The sequence below is a fragment of the Macrosteles quadrilineatus genome, unplaced genomic scaffold, assembly GCF_028750875.1.
Source record: "Macrosteles quadrilineatus isolate MER2022 unplaced genomic scaffold, UCM_ALF_1.0 Scaffold_1__1_contigs__length_201487025, whole genome shotgun sequence".
NCBI lineage: Eukaryota > Metazoa > Arthropoda > Insecta > Hemiptera > Cicadellidae > Macrosteles > Macrosteles quadrilineatus.
Genome location: NW_026542594.1, coordinates 143,943,388 through 143,969,913, shown reverse-complemented (window position 1 = coordinate 143,969,913; position 26,526 = coordinate 143,943,388). Strand labels below are relative to the sequence as shown.

Below are 26,526 nucleotides of genomic sequence, written 5' to 3'. Positions count from 1 at the left end.
GGCTCACTCACCTTTGGGTTGGAACTTGTTCGTTGCGCTCTCTTTGCCTTCAGGTTAGCACGTTTGCTACGCTAACTCGCCTCCAAGTTTAAGTTCGTTCGCTACGCTCACTCACCTTTTGGTTGCAAATTAGCTGTTGTCATAAATTTATAAAAAAAATAGTGCTGCACCCTGTTGTTAATAAGGTTGTGTGCAACCTATTACCTTTTTAATGCTATTGAACATCACAGAATCAAATTGTTTAGTTGAACCAGCTGTTAAGATTCTTTAATTCCATTTAAATATGAGTACTCATAAGGTTTACATGGGAAACTCCAGAGCCACTAGGGTGGAGCCCTTTTGACGTATCTGTACCAAACTTCACGCAAACCATCCTTGAATAATGCTTAATAATACCTGAAAATTTCATTACAATCTGTCGAGCGGTTTCGGAGTCCATAAAGGACAAACAAACAAACAAACATACATTGGATTTTATATATATAGATTAGTTCCTTGCTTCATCCTTTTATCTACTTAAAAACTATATTGACATCTCAACATTAAATTGGATTTAATAAAAGGGTTTTTGACTAGGCATAATTAACTTATTATCTTAATTACATAAATTTATGATGAATAAAAAGCTTGGTTTGGCTTGATTGAAAATCTCTGGCCTGAATATCTACTGAGGTCATGCGGACATAATTACTGTCTTCCACAATCACTTCAAAATCCAGAATATCTCTTGCAGTCTTGCAGCCATCATCATGTCTTCCATGATCACAGAAACCTTATCATTGTCCCTTGTAATGGGGGAGGGGGGGGGGATTTGAATATTTGCAAGGACATCATGATGAGCTGTTACTTACTGTTGAAGCTAATAGACTGGTTGTGTTAGGTAGGTACTTATCTGGCAGCATAGAGCTGGTGTGTGAGCCACAGTTTGTGAAGGAGTCTCCAGGCCAGATAGAGTTCCTCAGCACTGTGACCAGCCTGCTGCAGAACTGCGCTGAGCTGTTGCCTACTGCTGATGCTAATAGACTGGTTGTGTTAGGTAGGTACTTATCTGGCAGCATAGAGCTGGTGTGTGAGCCACAGTTTGTGAAGGAGTCTCCAGGCCAGATAGAGTTCCTCAGCACTGTGACCAGCCTGCTGCAGAACTGCGCTGAGCTGTTGCCTACTGCTGATGCTAATAGACTGGTTGTGTTAGGTAGGTACTTATCTGGCAGCATAGAGCTGGTGTGTGAGCCACAGTTTGTGAAGGAGTCTCCAGGCCAGATAGAGTTCCTCAGCACTGTGACCAGCCTGCTGCAGAACTGCGCTGAGCTGTTGCCTACTGCTGATGCCATCATTGTCCACATGTGGCTTATGAGGCTGTACGCTTTACTCTGTCGACTACACCATCTAGAGCTGGGAGCTGTGCCTGCATCCATACAGAAACAGGCCAGAAGTCAAGCCAAAAAACTTCTCAAACAGCCTCAGTTCAGAGACAACCTATTGCTCTACAGTGAATATGCTATGGTGAGTGGATCAGCTTATTTTAGAACACTTACATATTAATTTCTTTTTAAAAACCTGCAAATTTCATTTGTTTAACATGTATGTCATAACTGTTGTTTTAAATTAATCTATGTTCTTATTATGTCCTAAAACCAAAGTTAGAGCTGGCAGTGTGATATATGTAACGTGGCTAACATGTACGATAGAGGAAAAACCGTTAACATCTCTGGCTATTGTGACATTGTCAATTTTCAATCACACATGTTTAAAAACGCTTTCTGCGATCTTGGACGTATATGATCAGCTTGGCTTGATTCAACCTGAGCTTGGCCCGATAATTATTTTTGGCCCTAACCGACCTCTAGAGCCAAATGTTAATCCTACCCAACCTGAAAATAACAGGGACCTGCAAACTCCTAATAAAAGGTACATTTTTGTTCATTTTTTCCAGAGCCACCCTGTAATACCTCAGTGCAGGAGGAATGTTAAACCCTATTAAGTAGCTTTCTTGATGGTTTTACTCATACAATGCATACATTAACACACTCTATATTCCATAAAAAGCCATTGCATAGGATAACCATTTCATTTGAAAACATTGCCTTGTACACAGGCAGATAAGGTCCATGTAGGACTCAGTCTACAAAAAAAAAAAAAAGAGCTAAGAGAAAGAGTGTACTGAATTACTGGTAAAATCACTAACAACTTTGACGTGTGTGTTTAGATAGAGAGAGCATCAGGAGAGCTAGACAGAGCCTGCAAGGTGCTAGAGACTGCTTCTTCTCTACCCTCACAGTCGGAACAGCAACACACAAATGTACACCAAGTATTGCTGAGGAGAAGACAGGCTGAGTGTCTACTGCTGATTGACTACACTGCTAACAAGTAACCAAACAACTCATTTTACAAAATTTAATCAAAAGTTCGGGCTGCAAGTAATTTTCAGACTTGAATTCCTCACAGTTGTCATATAAAGTATTGCTACGACAACTCTGCAAGTCAGGATAGCCTTAATGGCTTCAGTGACAGCTATGTTCTTGTTGATTCTTATATCTAAAATAGGAGGGTTTGAAAATAAACGATAGTAAAAGACCCATGCCCAATCAAAGTGAAATGATTTTATATTAAATCTGTAGATTATTTCAGAACTTGACCTTCCAAAAATATTATATTAAGAAACATGGCTGTTAATTACTATTATTCAAACAGTTCATCTTTCTCTGTAATTAACATTTTAATTATAATGTAAAATGTTCATGTGGTGGTGTTTCCAGTGCATTTTTACAATGTTCGGTATTTGTTAAATTATATATCTCCACTTATGTAGACTGTGTTGCTCAGACAGTCAGCAGTGAAGGTGTTGGTGTCAGCTCAGCCTTGTGATGTAGCAGCCTTGGTTGACCAGTGGCGCCCTCTGGCTGGTGAACCTCTCACTTTATCTGCAGCCCTCTCGCCTCAGCTCCTTGTAGAGAGCCTCGCTTGTCACTCCCTCCATCTCTCCCTCACTCACTCGGTGTGGGATGCTACTGGGTTCCTGCAACAGTGTATAGATACTATACCTCACACCAGCGGTACACTGTAAGTACAGAGTATGATTGGGTTTGTTGGTAAATGAAGTTCAAATTTGAATGTTTGATAACAAAATCTAAAGTGTTCAATGACTGTATTGGAGTAAGCAGCAATGACGTTGCAATGACAAAATTCTAGCTAGCCAATTCAAAATTAAACTGTAACATCATCACTGTCTTCTGCAATCATGGCAAAATCCTGAATATTTCACAGTGGCAACAAAAACATTATATTGTGACGTTATATTGCGATTGTCCCACACAAATGAAGAACTTTTTACCTGAACTTGTTTCTTAACCCCCAAAACAGGTAAAAAATCCTAGGGCCCAGAACCTCATTTACTAGATGTGGCCAAGTTGATGTGAACACCTTCTTGAGCAAACCATCAGAATCTCAATTGCATAATCGATATGGCCACATTACACTACTTAAGTATATTTTAAATCTCTTCCAAAAAATCAAAAGACCCATAGACCTAATTATTTGGGAGGGCTTATGTAATTGCTTGAATAAAAACACTGAGCTTATAAAAGCTGCAAATTCACTATCATCATGCTGGTTCAAACGATTTAGATTGCACAAGACGTACATCACAATAAAAGACCATAAAAAAAATATTTAAATCTAAAAAATCAGCAATATAAAACAAAGGCACAGAAAATGCAAAGACATGATTTGAGACCAAGCTAGTATGCCTGCATAACAATAAAAAATGCCATAAAAATGCTTGTGGTGTTGTCAATTGAAAAATAAAACATCCGTTTTTAAAAACATATTTTAAGTTATAATTATAACTGTAGCAGGGTTGCCACCAAAGTGAGATAAAAAAATTCATGCATAATTCAAGGTTTTCATTGGTAGTTTTGAAAAATTCATGGGGTATATGCTCGCACAATTTCACCATAAAAGAGTGTTGCCTAGTTCAGAATTGTACATTAATTTATTGACAATATAAGTTTTGTGTGCTACTATCAAATAAAACACATTTCATGCGTTTATTTTAGAGTAAAAAATAAGAATTTAATATAGTTTATCCAGTCTAAAAAAAGTAAAATCACAGATGAAAAAGGATATTAATAAAACTCTTGGGTACTTACGTATTAAACGGAGGCCACATATTTTACAGCGCGCTGCAGCGGTTATGTTAGGTTGGGTTATCATAAATATATGTTTTTTATCAAATTAAACTATCTTAACCTAACCTAACCAACCAAACTTGCTGATGGTGAAGGTTTACTAATCGAATCGAATCTGTAGGTTAGGTGGCCTCCGTTTAATACGTAAGTACCAAATCGTGTGTGTGATAATACGATGTAATTATTTAAAAAATTGAAACATCTGATTTAACAACATCATAGGCCTAATGATAAATTCAAACGTTAGAAGAAATAATAAATAAAATAATAAGTCGGATTGGTAGTTAGGTCTAGGCCTAACCTAAAAAACATTGCATCTAAACATAAAAGGTTTAACCAGCAATTGCCTACAACTTTACTGTCCAAACATCAAATTAAGATAATAGGCTACTATAAAAACAAATGTTAAGAACATGATCAAGAAACGGTTATCTTAGTAATGGGCCATATCTAGGCCTACTAAAACGCACATGCAATTTATTACTTTATACAGTAACACAGTAGGCTAGCCTACAACATTGTAATCCAAAGCTGAATCTAGGCTAAGTTAGGCCTGAACCAACTTTTATTTATTGAGAAGATTAAAGGTTACCGACTGACTGATAATAACACTCTAAAAAGGTAAGATTATGTAAATAAATATTTAGTTAAAGCTAAGAACGAAACAAAAGTTATGGAATGTATGTAAGTTTAGACATAGGCTAACTTACATTAAGTAATAAAAAAATAATTAATTACATTACAGAAAAGGTTAAAATAAACTTATTTAGGAGGATGTTTCTTCAGATTGGATCAGTTTATATATTATTATTTGCCTACACAGGTTTAAATCACAGTTAAAACAATTATTTAATTAAATTTACATCTCATTAGTTAGATTCGTATTGACTGAAAACACCTAGTTATATGCTTCAACAAAACATTTACATTTACCTTCCTCAGAACGAAATCACCATTTTTCAGCACAACATTGACTTCTTGCAACTTAGGCCTAAATAAATAAACTTAATCTCACGTTGTAACACATTTACTAAACCTAAACACTGACAGTAGTTTGAAATGACGACATATTTGACCAAAACAAACACAGCAGACGATTAAGTTCCAGCCGGCGCAAGCCATTTTGACCTTTATGGCAAGGCAAGGTACTTCTTATTTTAACGTTGTTAAGTATCGGAAGTATAATATATCAGTAATAAAAAATATTTAATCTGAACACTTGTTCCACTGAGTGTTGGGTAATCAATTATAAGAAGCACAAAACGGAATCACGAGTGCAACAAGTGATCTTACTGTCCAGTGTCCACCACTACTTCAAACGTTTGACTCGTTTCTAAATTTCAGATCAGTTTAAAACTTTTAGGTTATGGTTACTCTGAATTTCCTTCCACACGAACGAACACTAGAGTAGAGAGTAGAGAATGAGAGCGAGCATAAATTCCGATTGTCGATGTTTTCGAAACATCGATGTCTTTTCTATCGATGTTCGAAGTTATTTGTTTACATCGATGGTAGATTACCGAACCGATGATTTGGTTTGTTACATCGGTCTTTTAGGCCAACAAAAGTAATGAAATATTGATGTTTTCCGTAACTGAATTGTATTGGTTTTAGGTTAATTGGCTGTTTCAGTGCAGAGAACAGACGAGAAACTCTGAACAAACATCGATGTGATCGATGTTTTAGCTCCGAAAGCATCGATTTTATCGGTAGATCGGTACTCGGTAGAGATGGGCGTTATAACATAACAGGATGAATAACAGTGTTGCGGCCACGGCAACGTTATCGCGGCAATACGTTGCGGAGAACTCCCTGTTATTATAATAACGTATCTATCTACACAATGTTGCAGGAAAGCCGCGCGGACAACGAAAACGAAAACATGCATTGCCATTAGTGCCGTTGCCGCAACGCTACCAGAGCAACGATAACTTCTGAAACGAACTAGAATAACGCATCCTGTCTGGACAACGCGGCAACGCCCGACTCCTGACTAAAACTAAAAACTGAACTGATCAACCGACAATGATAACTGAACGCCGCAACACCGACCGGCGGACAACGGTTTATAGCGGCAACGAGTTGGCAATCGTTATTGAAATAACAGGTTGCCGCAACACGTTATTGGGCAGCTGCGTTATCGTTATAACCGTTGCCGGAAAACAACGATAATTCCCATCTCTAGACTACTCGGCTGACGTCGGTTACGATCGAATTTGACCTTGAATAAACTACGCAATCGTTTCTGTTCGTGGCATGGCAACAAAACTTTTTATCTCGACACTCCCACTTTGACGTTTTATCTCGGTGTTCATTTCGAGAATGGTTTTAATACGGAGTATTTGATTCAGCACATTTAGGGGTTTTGGCTGAATTGTTAATAACGATTTTGAGAATTCATGGTCCAATGACGAAATTCACGCATAATTCACGCACTTTTTCATGGTCACCTAAATTCACGCATAATTCACGCTTTTCAAGGTTTTCATGGCTGGTGGCAACCCTGTGTAGATTAGTTACAAGTGAAATATGAAACCATAAACAGGTTTATGGCAGTAGGCAATGGCTAGCGCCAGCAGTAAACTAGGAGTAAGCTTATTCTTTGTATAACGGGATAAGTGAACTTGGAATAACCTACAAAGATGAAAGAAACGTGTTGAAAATCTTAAATGTTTGATTCATTGAATCCTCGTAACTTTAATAATTATATTTTCGCAACTGATTCAATAAATGTTGCCACGTATTAAGTAGTTTTAAACTCCTTTTGCTGAATCGTTTAATCCTCATATATAGGGAGAACATCAAAGGATTATATTTTTGTCACTAATTTAATGAACATTGTGACTCAATGTACCTTGAGTTCTTGGATGTACTTTACCTTGAGTATGACAAAATGGTTATTGTCATAATAAAATATTAGTGTGTTTGGGACTGTGATGGGGTTTAATTGTATCATTACCCGTAAACAAGCATCAGATAAACCTTTTTTATGTCCTCCTAACCAACTACCGTGATGATCTACCTGTAAACAAGCATCAGATAAACCATTTTTATGTCCTCCTAACCAACTACAGTGATTATCTACCTGTAAACAAACATCAGATAAACCTTTTTTTATGTCCTCCTAACCAACCACCGTGATGATCAACGTGTAAACAAGAATCAGATAAACCTTTTATGTCCTCCCAACCAACTACTGTGATGATGGCAGCAACTGATCATCACGGCAAATTGTGCAACAACCGATAAACCAAAACTGACTTTTTATGTCAATTCTCGTTTCAGTTTTTTTGCTCACAAATCGACAACTGACTTTAACAACCAGCCCTTCCTTTGTTCCTACATTTGTGTTACAAATCACAATAGTTGTTCACCATTTTGTCATGTATGTACACAATGTACATATACAAAATTGTATTAATCTTTTATTTGCGTGAAGTGAAAATGTAAATATATCTTTAGAATGTTATTAAACTCTGAGAGATAATATTGGGTACATATTTTTCTAGTGGAAGTGCCTGGGTAGAACAACTGTACGAAGTACTGACAGATCTTTTGTACTTACACACTAAACACAATAAGTCCGGCTTTGCTGTGCTGCGCTCTTCATTAACAAAGGCCCTTGATATCTTCCCCAACAACGTAACTCTACTTAACACATTGGCTTGTTTAGAGGTAAGTCAAGATGTTTTATAATGTTGACCAGCAATATACCTCCCAATGATTGCAAGGAGGGAAAAATATAGCATAAGTTTTTATATTTACATTTTTTAAATACTTACTCTAAAATATATTAATCAAATGAGATGTCAGAGAATTTAGAAGGTGACAAAGTATAATAGTTTTACCTGGCCTCCAACAGGTTATTTAATTTTTGTGTTTACTGTTAAGGAGTGATAGAGTATTTAGCGAAGCACTCTAGCACATTCTTGACCTTCTAGTAAATTTTGTTAAAATGTTTATTTAAGTAAAGAAGAGACAGGTATTATAATTGTTTATTACATTAAACATTAATTATAGGACTAACAATTCAATATAAAAAGTTTGTATGTATGGCAGGTTAGCTGTCTAAACTGGTGATAAGTTTAGATAAGTCTAAGTTGATTAAGCTAAGATGTGATGACAGTTAAGTCTATAAAAGAAACATTATGCTTCAGACTGGCAGTAGTGGAGGCAGCCCTGTGTGGAAACTTGTCAGCTACTTTCCACGAAGTGTTCCTTTGGCTCGGCTGGTCCTGGTGTTTGTCGTGCGACACAGGATATCCAACCAGGCGTCTAGTACTGGTAAAGTATCAATTATCAATTATTTAAGATGCGAACGCCACTATGTGCATATTTTAACCCAAATATGAGTGAAGGATGAGGGTAGGATGAGTGGCGCGATCTTGTAGTCTTGTTAGTGACTAAGGCCGACATATTCCTTAGACACAGCTGTTAATTAATAGCCCAAACAGCTAATACATTAGAAGCACACCTAGGTGAACATTAATCAACTGAGTTGAGATCTATTTGGGCCTAGTTTGATTTTACCGTGATTGTAGATGTAGGAATTTTAAATTAACAGTTTTTTGGAATTTTCTCCGTAACATTAGGCGCATAATAACGCTATACTAAATTATTTGTTTTTTTAAGCTCTACAAAAAGGTTTGGAAAGAAATTGTAAAATTTTGTGCTTTTGGGTCAAAAAAGGGAAAAACCTTTTTTCATCCCATAAAACCCCCCAAAAAAACCCGTTCCCATAGTCCGATCATGTTGGTTCGCGAACTTGTTTGATTAAACGTAGGTTTACACGTTTGTACCAAATTTAATCAAAATCAGATCATTTTTGCTTGAGTTACCGCGCTAACGGATACATATATGTATATATATGAATTTGAACGGATGGTGTTTTTGGCCTCTAGGGACCTCAAAACGAAAAAGTAAATCGGCCCCGGGCCCAGGTCTTACCATGAGTACTACGGTAATAGCTTATTCCCTATATGGTAAATTCGCTAAGAGTCTGGCCTGCAGAGTGAGTTAAATGATCTGTGTAGATTTTTAACTTACTAAGGTGAGCTATTTATTTGGCTAGAGCAATTTTTAAAAGCTTAATTATCAAGGACAGCTAGACCCAATCACAATCCTTTAAGAAGCTACTAACTTTTCTCAGGATCAATTCAATGAGCTGTATATTGTATTGTAAGCCCAGCACTACAACCTCTCAGTTACCCAGCGATACGTTTACAAGGATTTCTGATGATAGATTAAAATTAGTATCTTTTGGCTCACTAATTGAAATGAGTACCGTTTTGGATTAAACTGTTCATAATTTTGTTGTTGTCAATAAAATACAGTCATTATTATTTAGTTTGTGGAGACATTTTCAAATAGCTCATATTTCTTTACTCGTTTGCAGGTAGGGCTTTCTTGAAGAACTTGCTGCGCCAGTTGGCAGAGGAGGAAGTGACCAGACAGTGTCCACTGGTCTGGCGTCTCTACCTACAGCTCGTGGCAGCACAGGAGTCTGACACACAAGTCAAAGCCACTTTCTATAAAGCATTGCAAGCTTGTCCATGGTTTAAGGTATTGTGCAAATATACATTGTTGAACACGCTTATAATCATTCTTGGAAGACAGTTCAGATTATATTTATTTTTCTCATAAAATGTGAATAATCATTTAAATTACTAATCTTACAATGTGTTTTTGCCTAGTTGTTTTCTGTAATTTAAATTCCCAAAAAAGTAAATTGCAGCTATTTTAAAGCTGAAACCATGCATTGGATTATTTTTTTACAGATCCGTCTTAATAGGAGACCATCCGAATTTGTTTATGAACTAAAGAATCTGAAATTATGATATTTGCACTTAGTTTCATCCCAGAAACAGTTATTACTCTAAAATTCAGAAGTGTAAAATTTGGTTTGCTTCACCACTAAATAATGCCTTTAAATCAAATCAAATCAAATAATTCTTTATTCATCATACACAAAGAACATGTATTGAATAGAGTCAAATAACTTATAGGCTATAAATACTAATACATCTTTACAAATATACAAAAGTCTTGTATACAATTAGTTTCCTGGCTAAAATAAATTTAAAAGTAAAAAGTAAATGTACCTTGGAAATGATTGGTTTGCCACTTTGCCTTAGAAATTAAGTAAAAAATAAAACACTTTTTTCTGCCGGAAATACAGCTAAAGCCTTTCCCCTTATAGTTAAGCTTTTTTTGTTTTAGGGAAATATGTATACCTACCTAAACAGGATAAAACTGTTTATTCATTTTTTTGTTCCAGGCTTTGTATATTGATGCAGTCAAGTTCTTGCCAGAAGAGTTGCCGGAAGTTCAGGACTTATTGATAGAAAAAGAACTGCGTCTCCACACTACACCTGAGGAGCTGGAAATACTCCGGGATTAAACAAATTTGTGTGTCTTATAGTGTAATATATTAACTATAAAATACTACACATGCAGAATTTGTTATTTATCTTTTGTATATTTTTTTCTTTTTGGATATGTTAACATGTTTTTTTAATACATTGTAAATAAAAAAATTATTATTAACTTGCGTATGAGTTTTCCTATGGTTAAATCTCTTTTGAAACATAATCTTAATCTTACAAAAATGTTCTCTTTTGATTTGTATTTGTTGTTAGTAAGTTGGAAGTGTGAATAGTAACTGTTTTTATGTATAAGGTTAACAAACAATGCATTAACAAAATGTATTTACCTACCACCGTTTTTTAAACTAGCCGATCTAGTTCATTTCTTAGAATTGAAAAGATTCTAACAACTCTGTGGCCAAATGATAGCATATGCTAGTTTAGGCAGCTATTGTTATGCTCAACGGGGTTGCCACTATACTTGTAAAACTATGACAAAATTTTTATACGTGGGGGTATGTCAAACCCCCGCGCACACGGTTAAGGGTTAAAATGACTTTCTGTAAAAATTACGGTTCAAAAGTTATTGTAAATTATGGTATTTTCCCATAACGAAAAATAGGATTTTAGGAAAAAAGCCGGTTTTGATTTAACTTAGTATGATATGGTACGGTAATAAAAATTGAGTTTTTCCAATTTTTTTAAATTTTGATTTTTAATGGGGATTTTCCCATTAAACCCCATGAAATAAAAGTATGTGTCAGAATGCTAATACCATTTATTTCCTTTGTCATTGAAAATTATTTTCGTTGTAAAAATTAACTATTGGATGGATTGATGGAGGTATAAAAAGATAATTATAGAATAACAAGTTTTATCTTGGAGATATTTTCTTACTAAATTTCTAAATCCCTTGATATGTATTAGTTTTTAGATTTGGCAATTTATTAAGAAATTTTGATTCAATTTGTGTTGCTTTCTTTGAGAAAAAAGCGAGGTTGTTGTTATGATGGGCTATGTCTATTTGATCTCTATTTCTTGTATTAAATGTGTGTATATCTTTGCGAAACACTTATTTAAGAATTTGTTTTTGCGGGAATAATGGATTGTGAAATATACTGGTCAAAGATAGTTAGTGTATATCTAATTTTGTGACAAGTGAATTCTTACAGAGTGAACCATAATGAAGTAAGTCATGGCTCAATTGAAGCTAATAGCCAATGGCTTGGGTTTCGGTTAGTGATTGTACGAGTCCCTCCTTTGAATGTTATCCAGGCTACATTACATTGAGTTTGAATGAAAAGAAACAGAGAATTAATTTTTTTTCATAAGAACCTTGATGGAAGCAATGTTATCTGCGGTTCACTCCAAAGATTTGGTTAGTAAGATGCATATACTGTATGTATTCCATTGTTATAAACTTATGTAGTTCGTTTTTAAAAACAAACAAAAATTTTGTCCATTATGAAATTAAAAACTGCCTAATTGATAGATGCAGACAGGTATCACAGTTGATAACCAAATTTTTAAGGAATGTGAAAAATAATTTTTGGCCATCCGAATTGGTCTTTTTGTTATTCTACGGCATTTGATTTTAGTTTTGTTCAAGGGTATAATAAAGTAAGAAATATGGACAAATGGGTCCATATTCCATTGTCATTATCCAACAGCAACCTTTTATAAGGCTTAGCATCATTAATTGATAGCCCAAGTCAAATCTATGGGCCCAGAATCAAACTCACCTGGCATCAAACTAACGACCTTCATATTTCAAGAGGTATTCACATTAGCATCTCGTTTCTTTTTTAATAGTTTAACATTTTGCTATAGAAATTGTGTATATTTATAATCAGTAACCATAAGAGGCTTTTGAAGTTCTGAAGAAAAAAAAACTTTAATACCAGAGAGTATACAAAATACTTTTGAAAATTGTTCGTAAAACAGAATGTCTCTAGAGAGATCTCGTATTTATATGGAGCCATATTGAAGTGTTTTTATGGCATGGAGAATCTGCTAGTTAGTTAGAGATAGGAAGAGTACATATTCTGAAATTCACATCAAACCTGCATTACAGATTGTCTGTCATTTCACATTTCAACTTCCCTCTAATACAACCACCCATTTTAATGTGAAAGTGATTAAACAATTTCTATTAATTGCCCATGTTATTGGGTATAGATTGTGGATCTAAGTGTAAATTTAATTTTAAACTTTTGCACTCAAAGTTTGCAAGTTTGATGTGTGGGAGTGGAGTGTTTCCAAGTGACACTCTCATCTATTAACAATCTCGTGATCACAAACATCTAATTCTGAGTAGCCTACAACAAGTTACCATAATGGACACAAATAGTAAAAACCAAATAAAATACAGTAGCCTACTTGATTCAGGAGGGTCAATTGAAAAGTCCACTTCTCTGACTTCAGTATTTAAAAAGCAGTTTGGTGACTTAACTAAAGTCATGTTAACACATAGAACTTTGTCTAAAAACCTCTGTTACGTTTTTATTAAATTAATGTACCGTATAGGTATATTTAAATTTATTCTTCCAGGGTTCAATGGGGGGGGGCTTTGGCCCTTGTAGCCCCCCCTCATTGGAATCGCCACTGTGATCAAGTTATTATATCTATAATACGCTCAATAGCAGTTTATAACCCTACCTATATTGCAGGTTTCGTCTGTCTAAATTGCTGCATTGGTTAAATGTAGACAAGATTGAAAAAGAAGAACACCATAACGCCTCTTTCACAAGACGCGGCGCCCGCCGGATCCGGCGTAGGGCTATGGGAGTATATGAGTCCTTTCACACTATGTCCGGCGCGCGCCGTGCGGCGTTATGGATTTTAAAAGTCCTCTCCCTATAGTTACAAAGATCCTGACTGCATGTCTATTGCTGTTGCATTTTGTCCATACAATTATGTAAATGTACCTAACATACGTACATGTCAGGGCGTCACATGAGTGACTTGTGCATGGTTTGTGTACTTTACTTATTTCAATGAATTTTAAACTGGATGTGCACTGTTTTCCTCTTGGTATAAGGACTGGCTGTAGAGCGGCTTGGGCATATTCATTCATTTACTATAGTTTAATGTACCGGTATCTATACAATCATTTTTTGTATCCTGAAGCTACTTCACCTCCTAAATTTCGAAAGTTACAATTAGCCTAAGCCTGGTCTGTCTGGTGGTATCGTCCATAGTGTTCGTGTGTACTGTGTGTGTGTACCAGTGTCCCGTACTTCTTGGGCCGGGACCGGGACTGCCGCAGCGCCAGCGCCACCGTCGCTCGGCCCCACCACACTTGGCACATCATCACATTACAGTAACTCACTCGGAACTCGGACTCAACTTTGTGTTGTGTCGTTGTGTGGTGTGTATGTAGTTTTTAGTTTAGTTAGTCAGCGCAGTACAGTGAAGGTGTAGTGCCGTCTGTCTGTGTGTGATACGAGAGTGTCATGTGCGGATATGTCAGGTGAACAACAGCTCAGGTAGGCTACATACAGGAACAAATCGTCTGCTAAACTAACCTAACACTAAACAAACTCCCTTGACAGTATATTCTGCGGTCTAACAAGATAGAGGCCTACGTATTTAAACTTACGTTTATTAAGAAACACGTTGTTTGTTGTTTAAAACATTCGGTAGTTTGCAGAGTATGATACTTTTAATTCGTAAAATCGTATGGGTACCATGACTATGTTTAGGATTCTTTACTTGTTGGACTATTTTATTGGATTTAGCCCGGTATATCTGAAGCGAAGGTGTGAAAGCGTAACATGCATTTGCATAACTGGACAACTATGGACAAGCGGACGGCTCAATTGTATTATATTTGCAAAAATGTGATAAAGGAATTACGGTTCACACGGTTCATTGCTTTATGGTGTTTTGCTAAAATATTAAGTGGCATGTGACATATAGTGTTATCTCAAAATTAGTATACCTAAGCAAATAATACACTGATATAAAAGCGACGTTACTTTTATCACTATATTTAATTATTTTAATAATTTATTTAATTAGGACGAATTGCAAACTACCTTAACTATAATTATGAAGCTATTTATTGTTAGGTTTATTAAAGGTCCTCACTTGTAAGTATTATTAAAGCATTACAGTATATACAAGTAGACAATAACAATAACACACAATTTATGAGAGGTACCTATTATGGTTTTTGCAAATTATGTCCATGATACCGTACTACATTTTTTTACGCTCTCTTGTCGGATATCTCAAGAAGTAACGATTATTATTATTTCTGCATTGTAAATAAATGGTACTCTTGATTCCTTAGAACGTTGTTTGATATTGGGACAAACATGAAATAATACGTAATATCTCTTTTTTAATCCTAAAAGAAAAGATTAATGGCTTTGTTCATAATGTCTGAATCCTACAACTTCTAGAAATCATAACCACATTTTCTACATCTAGGGGCCTAGATAAGTTGTAAAACATAATAAATTATACACTAAACTTGTTTGTCCGTGGGGTGCGGTAGCTATGTAAAATTGTCTAGTTTTTATTTGAAATGCATTTTGATACAATTTTTATGTTACCAAAAAATTGAAAATCGTAATACTTTCTATATATTGAACTAGTTAAAAACACGAATGATTTAAATGTGTCTGTAAAAAAATAAAATAGGCGTAAAATAAAAAGGTTAAATACATCCAAACCCCCCCCTCCGCGTCTTACGTTATCGAGGATAAATTATGATAATAGTACTGTAGTTGCTGCAAATTGCTTGCGTATGAAAATGTATCAGTTGAGATGTTTCCCTATTTTATAGTAATCATTGGTAAGAGTAAAGACTGATGAAGCATAACAATCTGAGTCCGCCAGCGAATTTAAATTCTGTGGTCGCTGCAGTCCGTAAAAACAATAGATCGTTTTAAAGTGAAATAATTTATAAATAAAAAACTTTTTTAAAACAAAACGTTTTTAAACGCACTAAAAAGTAGAAAATGATTTTTAAATATGTGGAGAGTATAAATACTTGTAAGATTTAAAACGAAAAACGTGGGGTGCATGCAATAGATAATTTACAATTACCTTAACCTATTGAACTAATGTATTATCATCAATTGCATGCACCCACGTTTTTCGTTTTAATTCTTACAAGTGTTTATACTCTCCACATATTTTAAAATTATTTTATACTTTTTAGTGCGTTTAAAAAGTTTTGTTTTAAAAAAGTTTTTTATTTATAAATTATTTTCTACTTTTTAGTTTTTAATGTGTGCGGATGTTAAATCTATTTCAAGCATCTATATCAGATTAAGACAGAGGCATGTGGGAAATCTAAAGATTATTTGAGTTTCTTTTCATATAATTATGTATTAGATTGAATGTATGGCCTACCCGTGGCCTACCTTACCTACTAACTATAAACATAGACTAACCTCTACCTCTTAACCTCTCGTCTTCGAACTGTCAAATTTAAGTGTTTACAGCTGACTTAAATTAATTGATATATTTACATTCTTTTGGAAAATTTGGAAGCCCATGAGGCGTAGCCCAAGGGAAGTATGAAAATTAAATGATATAATATTGCATTGTCATCCATTTGTGAGCTATGTTTCAAATTTCAAGTCTCTAGCTCATCGGGAACTTCGTTTAATTGATATCAAAATTTGTAGGAAAGCGAGCTAATAAAAACAAAAAACAATCCCATGGGGCGTAGCCCAAGGGAAATATGAAAATTAAATTATACAATATTGCATCGTCTTCCATTTGTGAGCTATGTTTCATGTCTCTAGCTCATCGGGAAGTTAGTATAAAATTGATTGCAAAGTTTGTACCGGACAAGAAAGCGAGCTAATAAAAACGTTTTAAAAATGATCTAGCTGTTTTTCAATGATTTCCAGAAATATGTCAAGTTATGTGCATTGCATATCTCATGGTTTAGTCTTTGAAGTTTCATTTTTAAGCCTTTTTATCTTACGGAGATTAGCCGAATATCACATAACAGTTCATTAAAATTTTCTTCTTGGTGTCAATAATGATAACGAAGTTAAAGTTGATTTTTTTGTCATCAATCAAATAAGTGTAAGTTATAAAATATCTTTTATAAATTTCTCGTTATTAAACTGAGCCAAATAAGCAACCTATGTGCGTATTTTTTATATTACTAGGTGAAACCCGTCGAAATCGACGGTTACTTTCAAGGCTTACGTTAATTCATCTAATTGCGATAAATAGGGTGAAATATACATATTTTGAGCATTTAGCATTGTTTAAAGAGTAATAAGTGTATAAAAAATAATGATATTAATTGCGTTAGTTGCCAAATTTGGTTGATCATTCAATGAAAGAAATATTCCCCATACCGTACGTCATCGGAGTTATTATTAGTATGTTATCTGGTATCTCTTCCTTTGGAAGAACCTTTAAATAGTATTAAAATCGTATTGGTGGATCTTCTGTAGTTAAACACTTCCGTGATTTCATCAGTGTAATATTTTTTTATTTGAAAAGAAAATATTTTTTGGGAAGACATATTCTAATTTCAAAGGGAGGTATGTCCGTTACAGTGTAAGTTTGATTTTCCTTCGTCGCGTCGCGTCAGTTCATATCGTACTGTACTTCAGTGCCAATGAATGAACCCTCTAGCATAGTTTTGAGAAATTGATTGTGGGGTTACTGTTAAGGCTGGAATTCCTTGACATGGGGGATGTCAGTTAGTTGTCTCAGCCTTATCAATAACATAAAGTTGTCAATATAATCTCTCTACGGAATGTTAGGTGTAGTGGATTACTTGAAGTGAAGTTGGATTTTATTTTTGAACTGTTAGGGGCCTCCTAGTTTATACGGCCTTGCGGCTTCATTGGCAACAAATAATCCAAATGACAATGAGCAATGGGACATTTCCAAAAAACAAAAATACTGTAAATTGGCTGTTATGTAAATATTGACGTTTACATGCACTGTTAATAAACGTATCTTATAAAGGATTATGTGATCTAGTTTAAAAGGAATATGACCTTTCTGTCATGACAGTGGCTGCTTAAATTGTATTTTCTCTTTGTACCATATTTTACAGTCAAAATGTCGTGTTATTTTCAATAATGTTACCAACCCAGTGCGCCAAAGTCCGTAATATAGGCAGGTGCAAATAATTTGTCAAGATCGGTACCATTTTAGGCAAAGTTTCTATGTTTGGATTTTATAAGACACGATAAGAGCATATATTTCTACATAAATATTTGATATGTGTAGAATAATTTTATAAAATGTAGGCAAAAGTAACGAAAAAGGCAGACACCAACCCGTACAATAGATATAAGATAGGTAGTTCAATAAGAAATAATTTAAGAATTGCTGTGATAAATGGATTTTCTACTGATTTTGTAATGGAGCGTTATATTGCAAAACATGAATCAACAAAAATAAATATTGCAAATCAAATTTAAAATCAGAAAATAACATTGCAAATACTTATTTGGTAGAATTCAGTAACTTCCAATAAATGCGTGTTGTTTGAAATACAATTTAAAAATGAACAGCTGTTTCATTAAAAAGTATTATTCACATGGCCAAAATGTAAACAACTCTGTGGAGGGATCTTTAAAGGCTTCTGGGGCAGAGTCCTAAGGGATTTTGCTTAGTTTTTCTTTTGATAACTCATCTACAGACCAAGACCTTTCTTTGGACACCTCCGCCAAGTTTCTACGCCCAGCCGTTCTCTCAAATTAGTGGGGACAAAGTTTCCAATTAAATATTTAGATTTTCCCATGTTAATCTTATGGGAGAAACTCCAACTTTGATGGCCTGTGGGGCAAAGACCGAGGATTTTTATTGCAGGAATTGGTGAAAGGGGGCGTCTACACAAAAAATACTTTATTTCGACACGTCGTTCGTACAAATCCGTCCATTATTAACGGAGGAGTAGTGTTTTGTAGAAATCGCCTTCACGTATTATATATAAGGATATTCCCAATATAGGGAATACGCTAATTATTACCGTAGGTCTCACGGTAAGACTTAGCCCGGGACCTATTTACTTTTTCGTTTTGATGTCCCCATAGGCCAAAAACACCATCGGTTCAAATTCGTATCCATGACCATTCCATGACTTAACGAAGCACAAACACACTCACACTTAAGTTATATATTTGTGTCTGGTTAGCACCATAACTCGTGCAAACATCGTCCGATTTTGATGACATTTTGTACAAACCTGTAAACCCACGTTAATTCGAACGGGTTCGCGGACCAGCGTGATCGGACCATGGGAACGGGGGTTTGGTGGGGTTTTATGGGGTAAAAATGGGGGGTTTTCATTTACCCTCAACACATAAAATTTCCTAGTTACTCTCTCAAATAGTTGATGAACTTAAAAAAACAAATAATTTAGTATATTGGAAGTGTTTTTTGTACGGTTCATTGCTTACAGTGATAATTCAAAAAGATTTAAATTTAAAATTTCCGTGTTATTCTTAACAAAGAATATTTTTTTTTAGTTTGATTTTTTACGGATGTATTTCGATAAACCGTTAAACCGTAACACATGGCAATTTTAAAATTTCATAATGATTTATTGATATTTTACTAGAAACACACTTTATTGCCCTGTAGCACTTTATTTACCCGTAGGCTATAAGCAAAACCTGGTACTTTCTAAACCTAATGTTATTTAAATAATTTTAAGCGAAAATCAAATCAGGCAAATGGAAACTCTTGCTGGGGTGGGAGTATTTTAAATATGTTATGTCTGTTTTAACGAATTTCTCTATAGTGAAGTAGCTATTACGGTAGGTGGCATGGTAAGACCTAGGCCAGCGACCGATTTACTTTTCCATTTTGATGTCCCCAGAGGCCAAAAACACAATTCATTCGAATTTATATATATATAGGCCTACCTATATAGATTTGTATACATATATATGTGTGTGTGTGTGTGTGTGTGTGTCCGTGAACTCGATAACTTAGAGTAATATTTGTTCGATTTAGATGGAATTTGGTTTAAAGGTGTAAGGTGGGATAAACTTGAATGAGTTTGCGAACTAGCACGATTTACGGGTGGTTTTATGGTGTACAAATAGGGTTTTCTCATTTTTGACCCTTAAAACGCAAAATTACCCAATTTTTCACGTCCTCTAAAAAATAAATACAATTTTATTCTTTTTGAAATACGCGTGGATGAAATATTGTCTTTTTTGTAAATCTTAAATTTGCATACAATGACGATGTTGTATTTGAAATAGCACAGGTTTTAGAGGTGTGTAAAGGACAGTGTACAGTATTTTTTTAATTGGTGGCTTCAGCTGAATCAATTTCAGTCAACAGATTAGCTACCCTAAAAAAGTTTAACTCGTTTTACATAGCGGTTAAATATTTGTGGAAACAGATTTATATTTACTCGCATAATGTTTAAGCTTGATAGTTAACAAAATAAAACAGTTAAATTCGTTCAAATACACCAGAGAGCAAATGTTTGTCAAGTTCTGTAGTATCATAGACTATTGGAATAGTCAAAGGTCCTAATTGTTGTCGAGAGCGGCTATTTCGTATATTGAAACTCGTCAGAGATTGTTTAGATGTTATCGGGATGCAACAATTAAACAAACTATAACCTGGACTAGAGTTTATTAAAAAAAAAAATATTCTTAGTGAGCATCTAAGTCATATAAGGAAGCGTTGTGTCCATTTTTTGCAATAGATTCAGTAGTCATTTGACGAATTGTGCTTTGTAAAAATAAAAATGCCATTCTACTTTTACACATTTTGTATTAGTATTTGTTTTGAATTTTGGTCTCTTAATATACAGCGGGTAAACCTCCCATTATAGGCCTAATAGTCTAATGTTGAAAAGAATTCAACAACTTCGTTAACTCGTTACTAATTGTATTTTAAGTTTAAATTTTCTATCCGTTACAAATAGTCAACTTGCTGAATGTCCCGGCCACGCTGTGTTGTAGCATATTACACTATACAAAGAAGGTTTCACGGTAAATGGAAGTGTAATAACATGCACAAACTTACCATATAAACGAATAAAATATAATTATGTGCAGAGTAAACGGGTTCGGCTCAATTTGTTCGATAAATTCTAGTCATCTTCATTTTTACAACTTCTGACTAGTGGTGGATCCAGTTAAAAGCTGAAGTATTTACTTGTTTTGCATATTGATTTTCGACAAATTAAAACTCCGAAAGATATTACCATAAATTAACCATAATGCGTTATATAGTTTGATATAGAACGTGTTCTTCCAGTATATAGAGAATGGAATTATTACAGACAGATCTTAGTTATCTGTACAATGTAATGTGATATATTATCGATTACAAATTTGTGAAAATAAATTTGCTTAGGTTTTAGCTAGTAATATACATTTATTTTTACTAGGATTAAATGGTATTGCAGGTTTTAGGGGTGCAGCCCGTGTTTAATGTAATAAAGGGTATGTAATTCTCACATAATAAAGAGTGGGCTCTCTAGTGAGACTTCTGTGGCTACTTTTTTATATAGTAACATGGATCTCTGTGCGCATCTAAGTCCTAAGAAAGTGTTATGTTCAAATTCCACCGCAATAAATTTATGAGAACTATTTTATTGATAAAAATAAATTGTACTAATAAATATATCCTTTCAATTTTTAAAGTTATTAATATTATGTTTATTTAGTAACCGACAGCACGATCTGAATGTTGATATATATAACCGCTGAATAAAGAGTAGGCCTAGGCATAGATATTACAAGATTCGAAAAGTTCACTATCAATTTTTATCTGAAATATCACAGTTCAATAATTGAAGTATTCGTCAATATTCAACATCGTATGTACATAATTGTTGTGCGACTACGTGGCGGTGATAGGGAGATGTCACGTTGATAACGTGGTCACTGATTAGATAAAGTTTCGTCACTAGTTGTGATTTTAATCACATTATTGCATAACATAATAATTAATTGTTGGCTATAAATGACACATCCAGAAAATAAAGATGCGATAACGTTACAGTGTTCGGATAAGGGAGAAAATACAAATATTTTGGTTTAACGACAGAACGCTCCGAGGCAGTAGTGATGTAAAAACCCTGTAAAAGCAATAGCTTTTGACATAGTGCATTGTCTAGTCGTGGAAATAGTCTTCCAGAAGCATATGAATTGATATTGTTGTAATACGGAGTGTCCCGGGTCCCCGTCATCCCGGCAACCTAGTGGCATATTAAAAGTATGGTGTTAGATAGGTACTGACAATTTTTAATTGGGAAAGCCATCTACATTTTAGTGACATAATTATTGAAAAGTAAATAAGCTAGATACTTGTATTTTGCAAATTTGACCGCACTTTTTAAATATGCGGTTTACTCAAAATGTATTAGTAAAACCCTAACGTTTTATGGTTAATTTAAGTTATTTATAATATTTTAATTTATAAGGACACCCTTTAATTCATCCTATCGTTTCTAAGATATCAATTTTGTATGATTTTGTCCATAAAAATCCTATGGGAACGCCTTTGAGCAGTTTTATCTCAAAACGGGCTTGCCAAATGAAAAAGGGTATACGGTAGGGGCCTACACCAGAATCCAGCAAATCTGAACAAACTGGATACTGATTAGGCCTACCCAATTGTTAGAATTTGCCAAAGATTCACTAAAATCGCTTGATAATGAAACAATGTAGTGTACCTACCGATATTTTATGACGGCATATTGTCATATATTGCTCCCGTGATCCTCTCTCGTGATCACGACAACACCCGTGATCGTCTCCTGCGATCGCGTTAATTGTACTACACGACGATCTCAAAGTTTCATAGTACAGTAGGACCCCATTTGCTCGATATCTAGGATAAAGTAGAAGCTACCTAGGTAAATTACATACATCACCATAAGTTTGGATTTTAATATTGGAGCAAATTAACAAACAAATAGAATTGTGCTCTAAAAGAATAATGTCATCTGGTTTTAAAAAAAAAGTTCTACATACTATGCTAGAAATTTAAAACAACACGGAACAAGTACCTTGGTCTCATAAACAAATGTAAGGGTAGTTTAAAATAGAAACTACCTTTTTTTAACTAGGATTCCTCAATGACGTATAGGAAAGGCATGTTAGGAAAAAAGACAGCTCAGTAGGTTCAAAAATAAGTTGACTAGTTTCATGCATGCCAGTCAGCTATATGACGCTCCCAATCTTGATATAAATCAAACACATTCCGAACAAGTACACGAATTTGACAATGCTTCAACACTGGTCTCAATACTCAAAGCCGTATATTAGGTACCATTGTCATCTAAATGACATTGTGTCACAGCTTTTGTCTACACCGCATGGACAGATATATCTCCAGCTAGAGCACAAGATAACTCACGCGTGTAACATTGTGATATCTACAAGACGTGAGCCAGTTACACAACATATTGAGAAGCCACGCTGCTCTACCACTTTAGTCTGTAGTAGACTACATAAAACTCACAGACCCAACAAACTTATTCACACACAATGGCCTTGATTAGTAAGCACGCCTCTTTGTTAATCAAAAGCCAATTAAAGTTCACCTGCTCTACTGACCTTCAGGCCGCGCGTGTCGCCACACAGTCGAAACTCATGCGAAAATAAACAATGGGAATGTTGCGAATTAAATGTTAGCCATAGAAATAAGGAAGTTGTCAAAAAGTGTAGTAATAGAGTCCAGTCATATTGGGTAAAAAATACCCCTCTTCCTGCAAATAATTCCCTAAACGGGGAAACTTTACATGTGTGTAGTAGTAGACTAACACCCGGTAACAACGTAAAAAAATCAACATTCTTGATTTTGAATTTTTCAAAAAAAAAAAAAAAAAAAAACTTTACAGATAGAAAAAAAATCAAGGACTAAAACGATGTATTTCGTATGTTCTTTAACTTTTGTTTCAACAATATTTATGTATTTTATCAAATAAAATACAAAATAATAATACAAAAATTTTGTTCAAGTTAGTGTGGTGTTTGTGTTTCTTACTATACGAATATCCAAAGATTGTTGAATGTTCGTTTGATGGTATGTTTAGTGTTTATCGTATGTCTTGTGTTTTTAAGCGGGGGTGAGATAAAATATACTTATTATTATGTTCTTTAGGTCCGTGATGTAGGTATTATTTTGCGTGTCTTCGAAGAACGCAGAACGGGAGTGTTGCTAAAACTTAAATCTGAGTAGGTCAAATAATAGTCAAATAATAGATACAGTGCTATTAATAACTGAAACTGCATTGGCAAACTAATGTGGAAACACTCCAAAATAATAAAATAATACCCCCGCTACAGCAAACCTGCAGACTAAGTGAATTTAAATTCGCTTAATAGAAATCATCCAAAAACATTTCCATAAACAAGGCAAATTTATTTCCCATTTGGATAACATTAGATTTAACGAGTCCTTAGGTTTGCTGCTATGGGAAAGGTAAAGTTGGTCTTTTTCGACCAAGTTAATAAACGGCGAAATAAATACAATAGTTTCGCAATTGGAGTTTCGCAATAACATGAAAAATTTTTGTTAATTTTTCAAAATTTTATCCGTAACCAATAACCACACAAAACACCTCAATATACATCATACGTTTTTTAACTCTTCAAAATGGTTTAAAGAGAAGTCATTTTAGGTCATGCTGGTTCACAAACGCATTCAACATTCAAGTTTAAACCGCCGTACACTCTCAAGTCAAATTTCATTAAAATCGGGACAAATTTATTTAAGGGTATCGTGTTCACGCACGCACACACATGAGCAAAATCATAGAGGTATTTATGTGCCCGAAAGATTTGCATTATTTTAAGACACGAATACAATAGGTGTTTTGAGGACGGGTTCATACAGCACGTGGCAAGTCTGAGATCAGCTGAATCTGAAACCCAGCATCAACGCGAGGCCTCACGTGTAGATCATGTGACCGAGTGACCTTGGCGGCTTGTTGTGGATCTTCAACAGTAACATCGGCCAACTACACCACACGTAGCGGTCAGCGACTTATCACAACTTGTGATAACTAGGACCTGAGATATCTCCTGATTTAAAATGTAAGCCATCACAATGTAAACATTTAACGTTCATTTGTCATTTGTCCGAGGTTGGATGTATCATCAACTCTGTATCCGTCAAATGTTCTATTAGGAGGTTGATGCAAGCGGCCACGTTCACGTTCCCTTCAGCCACTCACAGTTCTTCATCTTACTGGTGGAATTAAATTTTAAATTTAGATAAATTACCAAAGTTAACCAAACAACAGAAAACACTACAAAGGAATGTTGATACACATTGTAAATTACATGATAATATGGTAATGCACAGGTGACCGCACTATGAATAATCATTTTAAAAATGCACTTCATCACACCGAACTGTAACCAAAACTACATCATAATTCGTTAAGATACGATATAAGGTAAATAAATTCAACTATTACAAACAATTTGTTGTTAAGTCATGCTAGGAAACTCTTTATTCATGAACTAGACTTAGCTAACAGATGTATAAAAACTAGTAGCTTGCAGGGACAGAAGTCCCTAAAAAGCTCAAATGTAAAACGAACTACTGTAATATTTAAACAAACTAAGAATCAAATGATCTTTGGGTCACGATAGATATTCATTTACACCATAACTTATGTTTTGTAAGAAAACATGAAAAAAGTTTGTTTTGTTTGTTGTTATTTTTCAAAAAATAATTTAACTTCTTCAAGACTTGACCTCTGCTTAAGGCAAAAAACGTATCGCACTGTTTGTAAATAAATACTGGCTTACTAAAGTAGCTCTTTTGTTCTTGTGGTAATGATGAGAAAAAATGCTTCCCCGATAGTAATTTTTGGGAAATTGTCTTTGTAAAATTAAAAAAGACATATAAGTGTCTATTGATATTTAAGCTTGGTTATTGGTACTAAACACCACATTAGCACTCTGCCCCAGTTATTATTTTTAATCATTTTTATCCTTTTGTAAGAACAAACAAAGTTACAGCACAGTCTTTGACCAATTTAAAACAGGACCGTCTGGTCTGATGGGATTTAGAGTTCGGATGTAGGCCTGATTTGAATGTAGAGCTTTAAATAATTCATGTTTGACGTAATTTGGACTACTGACATATGTAAGCCTAAAAAGTCAACTCAGTTAGTTTCATAGTTTTCAGAAAGATTTGTACAAGGAATAATTTTGTGAAATAGAGGAGTAAACCGAAGGGGCAGAAGGAGGGCGACTAGTAAGCTCTGTAAACCACCCTTTAAATCCTTTTCTGTTTGGCTCATAAATTGATGCAATAATATCAATGAATTGATGTCATGACACTGAAAGTTTTAAATTTATAAATTAGTATCAAACCTATATACAGTACTTAATTCAATAAGGGGTTTCCCTGTTATCCCTTCCTGTGTGTGGTTGTATCCCTTTTCCAGGCGACCAGACGTCACGTCCTACTTAACTGATTTTTACGATAGAGGTGTAATTTTTAACCCTACAAGTTATAACATATTTATGGTTATTTAGGTAATTTAACCTACCCAAAAGTATATAGCTGTATAACCTTGACAATATTTTTTTCTCGATTATAACAGTAGTATCACTGGACGGGTAGTGTCTGAGGCTGCGTCGCTAGGGCTTCAGTCAAGGCCTCAACCGGTTGGTTATGTCAACTAACAGGATTTGTAGCTTAGGAATATATAAATGACGTGTGCAACGTAACTGTATTTTGCCAAGTTCAGTGTCATTACATAAACTTTAAAATACTGTTACCGGGAGCAAAAGAGTTTCTTCCCTGAAACTTATGACCTTAGTTAGTTAGTTGACCATTAACAAATAAGCCTTAATATTTTGTACTAATCCGTATGTGTTCCGGACTTCTAAAATTATGGATGAAGTAGAGATCGGCCTACCTGTTAAAATAAAAAAAAACAGTTACCATATACATGCAGAGTTGTAGAATGTCTAATTGCATAAAGATTCCAATAGTCAATGATATTAGGGAGTTGAAGAATTAGTGACTAATGT

The 26,526-nt window shown here is 34.7% G+C and overlaps 2 protein-coding genes across 7 annotated transcripts in view; both read left to right on the top strand.

Annotated features, from left to right (window-relative positions):
* LOC128986191 (nuclear exosome regulator NRDE2) overlaps nt 1-10,682 on the top strand; it is a 37,917-nt gene extending 27,235 nt beyond the window's left edge. For all 4 annotated transcript variants that reach the window (XM_054406404.1, XM_054406413.1, XM_054406395.1 and 1 more), the window contains 7 exons: nt 885-1,503; nt 2,207-2,367; nt 2,824-3,060; nt 7,697-7,862; nt 8,345-8,471; nt 9,583-9,749; nt 10,465-10,682. In XM_054406404.1, coding sequence (XP_054262379.1) covers nt 885-1,503; nt 2,207-2,367; nt 2,824-3,060; nt 7,697-7,862; nt 8,345-8,471; nt 9,583-9,749; nt 10,465-10,587 — 1,600 coding nt within the window. In that variant the 3' untranslated portion in view covers nt 10,588-10,682. The remainder of the gene's footprint in view (nt 1-884; nt 1,504-2,206; nt 2,368-2,823; nt 3,061-7,696; nt 7,863-8,344; nt 8,472-9,582; nt 9,750-10,464) is intronic.
* Nucleotides 10,683-13,930: 3,248 nt separating this feature from the next.
* LOC128986175 (protein SERAC1) overlaps nt 13,931-26,526 on the top strand; it is a 38,786-nt gene continuing 26,190 nt past the window's right edge. Inside the window, exon 1 of one of the 3 annotated variants that reach the window (XM_054406366.1) lies at nt 13,931-14,040. In XM_054406366.1, the coding sequence (XP_054262341.1) occupies nt 14,018-14,040 (23 nt within the window). In that variant the 5' untranslated portion in view covers nt 13,931-14,017. Of the gene's footprint in view, nt 14,041-24,469; nt 24,568-26,526 lie in introns of those variants that run through there. The other 2 variants (XM_054406383.1, XM_054406375.1) reach the window with 2 other exon arrangements.